This window comes from Oncorhynchus keta, chromosome 1 (genome assembly GCF_023373465.1).
Source record: "Oncorhynchus keta strain PuntledgeMale-10-30-2019 chromosome 1, Oket_V2, whole genome shotgun sequence".
Taxonomy (NCBI): Eukaryota; Metazoa; Chordata; class Actinopteri; order Salmoniformes; family Salmonidae; genus Oncorhynchus; species Oncorhynchus keta.
In genome coordinates this window covers 22107519-22120185 of record NC_068421.1, presented here as the reverse complement: position 1 = coordinate 22120185, position 12667 = coordinate 22107519, and the positions used below count along the sequence as shown (strand labels likewise).

General features: G+C 49.6%; 1 protein-coding gene across 2 annotated transcripts in view; it reads right to left on the bottom strand.

The window, feature by feature from the left end:
- The window catches only part of sez6b (seizure related 6 homolog b), a 176500-nt gene that overhangs the window by 37629 nt on the left and 126204 nt on the right, over window positions 1-12667 (bottom strand). For both annotated transcript variants that reach the window (XM_052518658.1, XM_052518660.1), the window contains one exon: window positions 7993-8185. In XM_052518658.1, coding sequence (XP_052374618.1) covers window positions 7993-8185 — 193 coding nt within the window. The remainder of the gene's footprint in view (window positions 1-7992; window positions 8186-12667) is intronic.

Below are 12667 nucleotides of genomic sequence, written 5' to 3'. Positions count from 1 at the left end.
ATGGAAACTAACAGGGAACATTGTAGTATGCTCTTAAAAGCATGACGATGTCCTCAAAGTGACTCCAAAGCAATTAGAAGAGCAATGTTTTGCCTTCAGAGCTTGTATAGGCAACCAATACCAAAAGAAAAAAACTGCAAAGGCCAAAGTAAGTGGAAAATCATGAATATTGGTATTTGAGCAAACAATTCCCCTAACCAAGCACTGTCTTAGTGTATGATAACTCTCATTCTGCCAGAGGCACGCAGAAAGATGGCTGACTACTTGATTTATGGATCCATAACTTAAATTTGATGTATTCTAATGGGAAGTCAATTTGTTTCCAGGCAGTGTTTCATTGAGATTTAATGCACTTGTGATTAAGGTGACCCCATTATATGCTAATTACTCAGCATGCCCCGAGAACCTTTTTTTTTTATTATTAACACTGAGCGAGAGCGAGGAAGAGAGGGAGTGAGAGAGCGGAAGAGAGCGAGAGCGAGGAAGAGAGGGAGTGAGAGAGCGGAAGAGAGCGAGGAAGGGAGGGAGAGAGAGAGCGGAAGAGAGGGAGTGAGAGAGCGGAAGAGAGGGAGTGAGAGAGCGGAAGAGAGGGAGTGAGAGAGCGGAAGAGAGGGAGTGAGAGAGCAGAAGAGAGGGAGTGAGAGAGCGGAAGAGAGGGAGTGAGAGAGCGGAAGAGAGGGAGTGAGAGAGCGGAAGAGAGGGAGTGAGAGAGCGGAAGAGAGAGAGTGAGAGAGCGGAAGAGAGGGAGTGAGAGAGCGGAAGAGAGGGAGAGAGTGGAAGGGAGGGAGTGAGAGAGCGGAAGAGAGGGAGTGAGAGAGCGGAAGAGAGGGAGTGAGAGAGAGGAAGAGAGGGAGTGAGAGAGCGGAAGAGAGGGAGTGAGAGAGCGGAAGAGAGGGAGTGAGAGAGCGGAAGAGAGGGAGTGAGAGAGCGGAAGAGAGGGAGTGAGAGAGCGGAAGAGAGGGAGTGAGAGAGCGGAAGAGAGGGAGCGAGAGCGAGTAAGAGAGGGAGTGAGTGAGCGGAAGAGAGGGAGTGAGAGAGCGGAAGAGAGGGAGTGAGAGAGCGGAAGAGAGGGAGTGAGAGAGCGGAAGAGAGGGAGTGAGAGAGCGGAAGAGAGGGAGCGAGAGCGAGGAAGAGAGGGAGAGAGAGAGCGGAAGAGAGGGAGTGAGAGAGCGGAAGAGAGGGAGTGAGAGAGCGGAAGAGAGGGAGTGAGAGAGCGGAAGAGAGGGAGTGAGAGAGCAGAAGAGAGGGAGTGAGAGAGAGGAAGGGAGGGAGTGAGAGAGCGGAAGAGAGCGAGAGCGAGGAAGGGAGGGAGTGAGAGAGCGGAAGAGAGGGAGTGAGAGAGCGGAAGAGAGGGAGTGAGAGAGCGGAAGAGAGGGAGTGAGAGAGCGGAAGAGAGGGAGTGAGAGAGCGGAAGAGAGGGAGTGAGAGAGCGGAAGAGAGGGAGTGAGAGAGAGGAAGAGAGCGAGTGAGAGAGCGGAAGAGAGGGAGTGAGAGAGCTGAAGAGAGCGAGAAGAGAGGGAGTGAGAGAGCGGAAGAGAGGGAGTGAGAGAGCGGAAGAGAGCGAGTGAGAGAGCGGAAGAGAGGGAGAGAGAGCGGAAGAGAGCGAGTGAGAGAGCGGAAGAGAGGGAGTGGGAAGAGAGGGAGTGAGAGAGCGGAAGAGAGCGAGTGAGAGAGCGGAAGAGAGGGAGTGAGAGAGCGGAAGAGAGGGAGTGAGAGAGAGGAAGAGAGGGAGAGAGAGAGAAGAGCGGAAGAGAGCGGAGAGAGGGAGAGAGCGGAAGAGAGGGAGTGAGAGCGGAAGAGAGGGAGTGAGAGAGCGGAAGAGAGGGAGTGAGAGAGCGAAGAGAGGAGTGAGAGAGCGGAAGAGAGGGAGGAGAGAGAGGAAGAGAGCGAGAGAGAGCGGAAGAGAGGAGTGAGAGAGCGGAAGAGAGGAGAGAGAGCGGAAGAGAGGGAGGAGAGAGCGGAAGAGAGGGAGAGAGAGCGGAAGAGAGCGGAGAGCGGAAGAGAGGGAGTGAGAGAGCGGAAGAGAGCGAGTGAGAGAGCGGAAGAGAGGGAGAGAGAGCGGAAGAGAGGGAAGAGAGCGGAAGAGAGGGAGTGAGAGAGAGGAAGAGAGCGAGTGAGAGAGCGGAAGAGAGGGAGTGAGAGAGCGGAAGAGAGCGAGTGAGAGAGCGGAAGAGAGGGAGTGAGAGAGCGGAAGAGAGGGAGTGAGAGATAAAGAGTCAGATAAAAAGAAAAAGAAAAAGAGAGAGAGATTCCCTCTATGAACATACCAGATGTCATCAAATGACTCTCCCCTAAGTTATTTAACTTCTGTCTGCTACAGAATGCACCATACTGTACGTCGCAGACAGGCCACCCTCATATAGCCAGCCCAGATCAGCACGACGCGCTGCTCAGGGAATATCAAACAGGTCGAGCAGAGGAGGGGGTGGGGGGGGGACCACTGTGTCAGGTAATTGGAAGTTTTGTAAAGAAGCAGGAAGTTATTATCGGTAGCGCTGTGCCGTGCCCTGCCGTATGATTGCCATGCTATTTAATAGAGCAGCAGAAGCCTGCCACAGAAAGCCATGAAAGGTCCCCCTCACTGGGTGGTGAATACCACCCACACAACTCGCAAAGGAGAGAGAGAGAGAGGAAACGAGAGAAGGAGAGAGAGAAGGGGGGGGGGGGCATAGCATGATTCAGAGAGGGATGGGTGAGCGGGAAATGCAATTCTTATTCAACCGGTAATCTAGGCATTGTTCGGAATGGCTCTACTCATTTACAAACCTGCCACAGTTCATTAACTCACAAAAACTAAAGAATCTGAAAACAAATATTTGTAAAGTTGCTTTTCTATTTCACCACAATGTGTAAGCAACAGGGCTCATAACTGCATGCAGTCTCCTTCTGACAATGACAATTAGAAGAGCATCATCACAGCAATTTCCCCAACTGATTATACTACCAATTGACAGCAGTGTTGTTTTGTGGCTAACATGAGCACATTATGTTGACAAGGGATAACAGGAGGGTGAGCCCCAGTGTACAGGAGGGTGAGCCCCAGTGTACAGAAGGGTGAGCCCCAGTGTACAGGAGAGTGAGCCCCAGTGTACAGGAGAGTGAGCCCCAGTGTACAGGAGAGTGAGCCCCAGTGTACAGGAGAGTGAGCCCCAGTGTACAGGAGATTGAGCCCCAGTGTACAGAAGGGTGAGCCCCAGTGTACAGGAGAGTGAGCCCCAGTGTACAGGAGAGTGAGCCCCAGTGTACAGGAGATTGAGCCCCAGTGTACAGAAGGGTGAGCCCCAGTGTACAGGAGAGTGAGCCCCAGTGTACAGGAGATTGAGCCCCAGTGTACAGAAGGGTGAGCCCCAGTGTACAGGAGAGTGAGCCCCAGTGTACAGGAGATTGAGCCCCAGTGTACAGAAGGGTGAGCCCCAGTGTACAGGAGAGTGGGCCCCAATGTACAGGAGAGTGAGCCCCAGTGTACAGGAGAGTGAGCCCCAGTGTACAGGAGATTGAGCCCCAGTGTACAGAAGGGTGAGCCCCAGTGTCCAGGAGAGTGAGCCCCAGTGTACAGGAGAGTGAGCCCCAGTGTACAGGAGAGTGAGCCCCAGTGTACAGGAGAGTGAGCCCCAGTGTACAGGAGAGTGAGCCCCAGTGTACAGGAGAGTGAGCCCCAGTGTACAGAAGGGTGAGCCCCAGTATACAGAAGGGTGAGCCCCAGTGTACAGGAGAGTGAGCCCCAGGGTACAGAAGGGTGAGCCCCAGTGTACAGGAGAGTGAGCCCCAGTGTACAGAAGGGTAAGCCCCAGTGTACAGAAGAGTGAGCCCCAGTGTACAGGAGAGTGGGCCCCAGTGTACAGGAGAGTGAGCCCCAGTGTACAGGAGAGTGAGCCCCAGTGTACAGGAGAGTGAGCCCCAGTGTACAGAAGGGTGAGCCCCAGTGTACAGAAGGGTGAGCCCCAGTGTACAGGAGAGTGAGCCCCAGTGTACAGGAGAGTGAGCCCCAGTGTACAGGAGAGTGAGCCCCAGTGTACAGGAGAGTGAGCCCCAGTGTACAGAAGGGTAAGCCCCAGTGTACAGGAGAGTGAGCCCCAGTGTACAGAAGGGTGAGCCCCAGTGCACAGGAGAGTGAGCCCCAGTGTACAGGAGAGTGAGCCCCAGTGTACAGAAGAGTGAGCCCCAGTGTACAGGAGAGTGAGACCCAGTGTACAGGAGAGTGAGCCCCAGTGTACAGAAGAGTGAGCCCCAGTGTACAGGAGAGTGAGCCCCAGTGTACAGAAGAGTGAGCCCCAGTGTACAGGAGAGTGAGCCCCAGTGTACAGGAGAGTGAGCCCCAGTGTACAGAAGAGTGAGCCCCAGTGTACAGGAGAGTGAGCCCCAGTGTACAGAAGGGTGAGCCCCAGTGTACAGGAGAGTGAGCCCCAGTGTACAGAAGAGTGAGCCCCAGTGTACAGGAGAGTGAGCCCCAGTGTACAGAAGGGTAAGCCCCAGTGTACAGGAGAGTGAGCCCCAGTGTACAGGAGAGTGAGCCCCAGTGTACAGGAGAGTGAGCCCCAGTGTACAGAAGGGTGAGCCCCAGTGTACAGGAGAGTGAGCCCCAGTGTACAGGAGAGTGAGCCCCAGTGTACAGAAGAGTGAGCCCCAGTGTACAGGAGAGTGAGCCCCAGTGTACAGAAGGGTGAGCCCCAGTGTACAGGAGAGTGAGCCCCAGTGTACAGAAGAGTGAGCCCCAGTGTACAGGAGAGTGAGCCCCAGTGTACAGAAGGGTAAGCCCCAGTGTACAGGAGAGTGAGCCCCAGTGTACAGGAGAGTGAGCCCCAGTGTACAGGAGTGTGAGCCCCAGTGTACAGAAGGGTGAGCCCCAGTGTACAGGAGAGTGAGCCCCAGTGTACAGGAGAGTGAGCCCCAGTGTACAGAAGGGTGAGCCCCAGTGCACAGAAGGGTGAGCCCCAGTGTACAGGAGAGTGAGCCCCAGTGTACAGAAGGGTGAGCCCCAGTGTACAGGAGAGTGAGCCCCAGTGTACAGGAGAGTGAGCCCCAGTGTACAGGAGAGTGAGCCCCAGTGTACAGAAGAGTGAGCCCCAGTGTACAGGAGAGTGAGCCCCAGTGTACAGGAGAGTGAGCCCCAGTGTAGCCCCAGAGAAGGGTGAGCCCCAGTGTACAGGAGAGTGAGCCCCAGTGTACAGAAGGGTGAGCCCCAGTGTACAGGAGAGTGAGCCCCAGTGTACAGAAGAGTGAGCCCCAGTGTACAGGAGAGTGAGCCCCAGTGTACAGGAGAGTGAGCCCCAGTGTACAGGAGATTGAGCCCCAGTGTACAGAAGGGTGAGCCCCAGTGTCCAGGAGAGTGAGCCCCAGTGTACAGGAGAGTGAGCCCCAGTGTACAGAAGGGTGAGCCCCAGTGTACAGGAGAGTGAGCCCCAGTGTACAGAAGGGTAAGCCCCAGTGTACAGAAGAGTGAGCCCCAGTGTACAGGAGAGTGGGCCCCAGTGTACAGGAGAGTGAGCCCCAGTGTACAGGAGAGTGAGCCCCAGTGTACAGGAGAGTGAGCCCCAGTGTACAGAAGGGTGAGCCCCAGTGTACAGAAGGGTGAGCCCCAGTGTACAGGAGAGTGAGCCCCAGTGTACAGGAGAGTGAGCCCCAGTGTACAGGAGAGTGAGCCCCAGTGTACAGGAGAGTGAGCCCCAGTGTACAGAAGGGTAAGCCCCAGTGTACAGGAGAGTGAGCCCCAGTGTACAGAAGGGTGAGCCCCAGTGCACAGGAGAGTGAGCCCCAGTGTACAGGAGAGTGAGCCCCAGTGTACAGAAGAGTGAGCCCCAGTGTACAGGAGAGTGAGACCCAGTGTACAGGAGAGTGAGCCCCAGTGTACAGAAGAGTGAGCCCCAGTGTACAGGAGAGTGAGCCCCAGTGTACAGAAGAGTGAGCCCCAGTGTACAGGAGAGTGAGCCCCAGTGTACAGGAGAGTGAGCCCCAGTGTACAGAAGAGTGAGCCCCAGTGTACAGGAGAGTGAGCCCCAGTGTACAGAAGGGTGAGCCCCAGTGTACAGGAGAGTGAGCCCCAGTGTACAGAAGAGTGAGCCCCAGTGTACAGGAGAGTGAGCCCCAGTGTACAGAAGGGTAAGCCCCAGTGTACAGGAGAGTGAGCCCCAGTGTACAGGAGAGTGAGCCCCAGTGTACAGGAGAGTGAGCCCCAGTGTACAGAAGGGTGAGCCCCAGTGTACAGGAGAGTGAGCCCCAGTGTACAGGAGAGTGAGCCCCAGTGTCAGAAGAGTGAGCCCCAGTGTACAGGAGAGTGAGCCCCAGTGTACAGAAGGGTGAGCCCCAGTGTACAGGAGAGTGAGCCCCAGTGTACAGAAGAGTGAGCCCCAGTGTACAGGAGAGTGAGCCCCAGTGTACAGAAGGGTAAGCCCCAGTGTACAGGAGAGTGAGCCCCAGTGTACAGGAGAGTGAGCCCCAGTGTACAGGAGTGTGAGCCCCAGTGTACAGAAGGGTGAGCCCCAGTGTACAGGAGAGTGAGCCCCAGTGTACAGGAGAGTGAGCCCCACTGTACAGAAGGGTGAGCCCCAGTGCACAGAAGGGTGAGCCCCAGTGTACAGGAGAGTGAGCCCCAGTGTACAGAAGGGTGAGCCCCAGTGTACAGGAGAGTGAGCCCCAGTGTACAGGAGAGTGAGCCCCAGTGTACAGGAGAGTGAGCCCCAGTGTACAGAAGAGTGAGCCCCAGTGTACAGGAGAGTGAGCCCCAGTGTACAGGAGAGTGAGCCCCAGTGTACAGGAGAGTGAGCCCCAGTGTACAGAAGGGTGAGCCCCAGTGTACAGGAGAGTGAGCCCCAGTGTACAGGAGAGTGAGCCCCAGTGTACAGGAGAGTGAGCCCCAGTGTACAGGAGAGTGAGCCCCAGTGTACAGGAGAGTGAGCCCCAGTGTACAGGAGAGTGAGCCCCAGTGTACAGGAGAGTGAGCCCCAGTGTACAGGAGAGTGAGCCCCAGTGTACAGAAGGGTGAGCCCCAGTGTACAGGAGAGTGAGCCCCAGTGTACAGGAGAGTGAGCCCCAGTGTACAGGAGAGTGAGCCCCAGTGTACAGGAGAGTGAGCCCCAGTGTACAGGAGAGTGAGCCCCAGTGTACAGGAGAGTGAGCCCCAGTGTACAGGAGAGTGAGCCCCAGTGTACAGGAGAGTGAGCCCCAGTGTACAGGAGAGTGAGCCCCAGTGTACAGAAGGGTGAGCCCCAGTGTACAGGAGAGTGAGCCCCAGTGTACAGGAGAGTGAGCCCCAGTGTACAGGAGAGTGAGCCACAGTGTACAGGAGAGTGAGCCCCAGTGTACAGGAGAGTGAGCCCCAGTGTACAGGAGAGTGAGCCCCAGTGTACAGTAGAGTGAGCCCCAGTGTACAGGAGAGTGAGCCCCAGTGAGCCCCAGTGTACAGGAGAGTGAGCCCCAGTGTACAGGAGAGTGAGCCCCAGTGTACAGGAGAGTGAGCCCCAGGAGAGTGAGCCCCAGTGTACAGGAGAGTGAGCCCCAGTGTACAGGAGAGTGAGCCCCAGTGTACAGGAGAGTGAGCCCCAGTGTACAGGAGAGTGAGCCCCAGTGTACAGGAGAGTGAGCCCCAGTGTACAGGAGAGTGAGCCCCAGTGTACAGGAGAGTGAGCCCCAGTGTACAGGAGAGTGAGCCCCAGTGTACAGGAGAGTGAGCCCCAGTGTACAGGAGAGTGAGCCCCAGTGTACAGGAGAGTGAGCCCCAGTGTACAGAAGGGTGAGCCCCTGTGTACAGAAGGGTGAGCCCCAGTGTACAGGAGAGTGAGCCCCAGTGTACAGGAGGAGGCTGCTGGAGGAGAGGATAAATCAACCTCTCAGGCCTTGTCCATATTGTCACTTCACATTGGTTACAACTCACATTCTGAAACTTGGTTTGTTGTTGTGTAGTATTGGATTAGGTTGTTGGTCTAGTGCTGTGCTGTGGTGTGGTGCTTGGTTGGTGGTTGTGCTAGTGCTTAGCATTTGGTTGCCCTCAGGTCTTACCTTGGTATCTGAGCAGGAAGGACCCAGGCTGGGTCTGTCTCTGGCTGTGGAAGTGGATGGTGATCTGGTTGCTCCAGCTGCGTACCACCAGGCCTTTCAACAGGATAGACTCGTTGGCCAGAACAGAGGGCTCCCCTCCCCCCACATCCTCAAACGTCACCCGCTCCCCCTCCCACAGGCTCACATTCATCACCTGCATGGACAAACACACACAGAGGAGACCAGTTCAATAAGGGACACACATCAATACATACAAGTACATAGACTTGGAAACAGGGTGTCAGAGAAATGTGGTCAGATGAAGCCGTCTGCCTCCTTCACTGAGGTTTTACCATCATACGATGGCACCTAAGACATATGCTTCCATGTCACTTCACTGAGTTTACTCTAGTATATAAAACCCAGAGATATGTCTCCATGTCACTTCACTGAGTTTACTCTAGTATATAAAACCCAGAGATATGTCTCCATGTCACTTCACTGAGTTTACTCTAGTATATAAAACCCAGAGATATGTCTCCATGTCACTTCACTGAGTTTACTCTCATATAAAACCCAGAGATATACCTCCATGTCACTTCACTGAGTTTACTCTCATATAAAACCCAGAGATATGTCTCCATGTCACTTCACTGAGTTTACTCTAGTATATAAAACCCAGAGATATGTCTCCATGTCACTTCACTGAGTTTACTCTAGTATATAAAACCCAGAGATATGTCTCCATGTCACTTCACTGAGTTTACTCTAGTATATAAAACCCAGAGATATGTCTCCATGTCACTTCACTGAGTTTACTCTAGTATATAAAACCCAGAGATATGTCTCCATGTCACTTCACTGAGTTTACTCTCATATAAAACCCAGAGATATACCTCCATGTCACTTCACTGAGTTTACTCTAGTATATATAACCCAGAGATATGTCTCCATGTCACTTCACTGAGTTTACTCTAGTATATAAAACCCAGAGATATGCCTCCATGTCACTTCACTGAGTTTACTCTAGTATATAAAACCCAGAGATATGCTTCCATGTCACTTCACTGAGTTTACTCTAGTATATAAAACCCAGAGATATGTCTCCATGTCACTTCACTGAGTTTACTCTCATATAAAACCCAGAGATATGCCTCCATGTCACTTCACTGAGTTTACTCTAGTCTATAAAACCCAGAGATATGCCTCCATGTCACTTCACTGAGTTTATTCTAGTATATAAAACCCAGAGATATGCTTCCATGTCACTTCACTGAGTTTACTCTAGTATATAAAACCCAGAGATATGCCTCCATGTCACTTCACTGAGTTTACTCTAGTATATAAAACCCAGAGATATGTCTCCATGTCACTTCACTGAGTTTACTCTCATATAAAACCCAGAGATATTTCTCCATGTCACTTCACTGAGTTTACTCTCATATAAAACCCAGAGATATGCCTCCATGTCACTTCACTGAGTTTACTCTAGTATATAAAACCCAGAGATATGCCTCCATGTCACTTCACTGAGTTTACTCTAGTATATAAAACCCAGAGATATGCTTCCATGTCACTTCACTGACTTTACTCTAGTATATAAAACCCAGAGATATGCCTCCATGTCACTTCAACTGAGTTTACTCTAGTATATAAAACCCAGAGATATGCTTCCATGTCACTTCACTGAGTTTACTCTAGTATATAAAACCCAGAGATATGCCTCCATGTCACTTCACTGAGTTTACTCTCATATAAAACCCAGAGATATGCTTCCATGTCACTTCACTGAGTTTGCTCTCATATAAAAACACCTAAGAGATATGTCTCAATGTCACTTCACTGAGTTTACTCTCATATAAAAACACCTAAGAGATATACCTCCATGTCACTTCACTGAGTTTACTCTCATATAAAAACCCAGAGATATGTCTCCATGTCACTTCACTGAGTTTACTCTCATATAAAAACCCAGAGATATGTCTCAATGTCACTTCACTGAGTTGACTCTCATATAAAAACACCTAAGAGATATGTCTCAATGTCACTTCACTGAGTTTACTCTCATATAAAAACACCTAAGAGATATGCCTCCATGTCACTTCACTGAGTTTACTCTCATATAAAAACACCTAAGAGATATACCTCCATGTCACTTCACTGAGTTTACTCTCATATAAAAACACCTAAGAGATATGCCTCCATGTCACTTCACTGAGTTTACTCTCATATAAAAACACCTAAGAGATATGCCTCCATGTCACTTCACTGAGTTTACTCTCATATAAAAACACCTAAGAGATATGCCTCCATGTCACTTCACTGAGTTTACTCTCATATAAAAACACCTAAGAGATATGCCTCCATGTCACTTCACTGAGTTTACTCTCATATAAAAACACCTAAGAGATATGCCTCCATGTCACTTCACTGAGTTTACTCTCATATAAAAACACCTAAGAGATATGCCTCCATGTCACTTCACTGAGTTTACTCTCATATAAAACCCAGAGATATGCCTCCATGTCACTTCACTGAGTTTACTCTCATATAAAAACACCTAAGAGATATGCCTCCATGTCACTTCACTGAGTTTACTCTCATATAAAACCCAGAGATATGCCTCCATGTCACTTCACTGAGTTTACTCTCATATAAAAACACCTAAGAGATATGCCTCCATGTCACTTCACTGAGTTTACTCTCATATAAAACCCAGAGATATACCTCCATGTCACTTCACTGAGTTTACTCTCATATAAAAACACCTAAGAGATATGCCTCCATGTCACTTCACTGAGTTTACTCTCATATAAAAACACCTAAGAGATATACCTCCATGTCACTTCACTGAGTTTACTCTCATATAAAAACACCTAAGAGATATGTCTCAATGTCACTTCACTGAGTTGACTCTCATATAAAAACACCTAAGAGATATGTCTCAATGTCACTTCACTGAGTTTACTCTCATATAAAACCCAGAGATATGCTTCCATGTCACTTCACTGAGTTTACTCTCATATAAAACCCAGAGATATGCCTCCATGTCACTTCACTGAGTTTACTCTCATATAAAACCCAGAGATATGCCTCCATGTCACTTCACTGAGTTTACTCTAGTATATAAAACCCAGAGATATGCCTCCATGTCACTTCACTGAGTTTACTCTCATATAAAACCCAAAGATATGCCTCCATGTCACTTCACTGAGTTTACTCTAGTATATAAAACCCAGAGATATGCCTCCATGTCACTTCACTGAGTTTACTCTCATATAAAACCCAGAGATATGCCTCCATGTCACTTCACTGAGTTTACTCTCATATAAAACCCAGAGATATGCCTCCATGTCACTTCACTGAGTTTACTCTCATATAAAACCCAGAGATATGCCTCCATGTCACTTCACTGAGTTTACTCTCATATAAAACCCAGAGATATGCCTCCATGTCACTTCACTGAGTTTACTCTCATATAAAACCCAGAGATATGCTTCCATGTCACTTCACTGAGTTTACTCTCATATAAAACCCAGAGATATGCCTCCATGTCACTTCACTGAGTTTACTCTCATATAAAACCCAGAGATATGCCTCCATGTCACTTCACTGAGTTTACTCTAGTATATAAAACCCAGAGATATGCCTCCATGTCACTTCACTGAGTTTACTCTCATATAAAACCCAAAGATATGCCTCCATGTCACTTCACTGAGTTTACTCTAGTATATAAAACCCAGAGATATGCCTCCATGTCACTTCACTGAGTTTACTCTCATATAAAACCCAGAGATATGCCTCCATGTCACTTCACTGAGTTTACTCTCATATAAAACCCAGAGATATGCCTCCATGTCACTTCACTGAGTTTACTCTCATATAAAACCCAGAGATATGCCTCCATGTCACTTCACTGAGTTTACTCTCATATAAAACCCAGAGATATGCCTCCATGTCACTTCACTGAGTTTACTCTCATATAAAACCCAGAGATATGCCTCCATGTCACTTCACTGAGTTTACTCTCATATAAAAACACCTAAGAGATATACCTCCATGTCACTTCACTGAGTTTACTCTCATATAAAAACACCTAAGAGATATGTCTCAATGTCACTTCACTGAGTTGACTCTCATATAAAAACACCTAAGAGATATGTCTCAATGTCACTTCACTGAGTTTACTCTCATATAAAACCCAGAGATATGCTTTATGTCACTTCACTGAGTTTACTCTCATATAAAACCCAGAGATATGCCTCCATGTCACTTCACTGAGTTTACTCTCATATAAAACCCAGAGATATGCCTCCATGTCACTTCACTGAGTTTACTCTAGTATATAAAACCCAGAGATATGCCTCCATGTCACTTCACTGAGTTTACTCTCATATAAAACCCAAAGATATGCCTCCATGTCACTTCACTGAGTTTACTCTAGTATATAAAACCCAGAGATATGCCTCCATGTCACTTCACTGAGTTTACTCTCATATAAAACCCAGAGATATGCCTCCATGTCACTTCACTGAGTTTACTCTCATATAAAACCCAGAGATATGCCTCCATGTCACTTCACTGAGTTTACTCTCATATAAAACCCAGAGATATGCCTCCATGTCACTTCACTGAGTTTACTCTCATATAAAACCCAGAGATATGCCTCCATGTCACTTCACTGAGTTTACTCTCA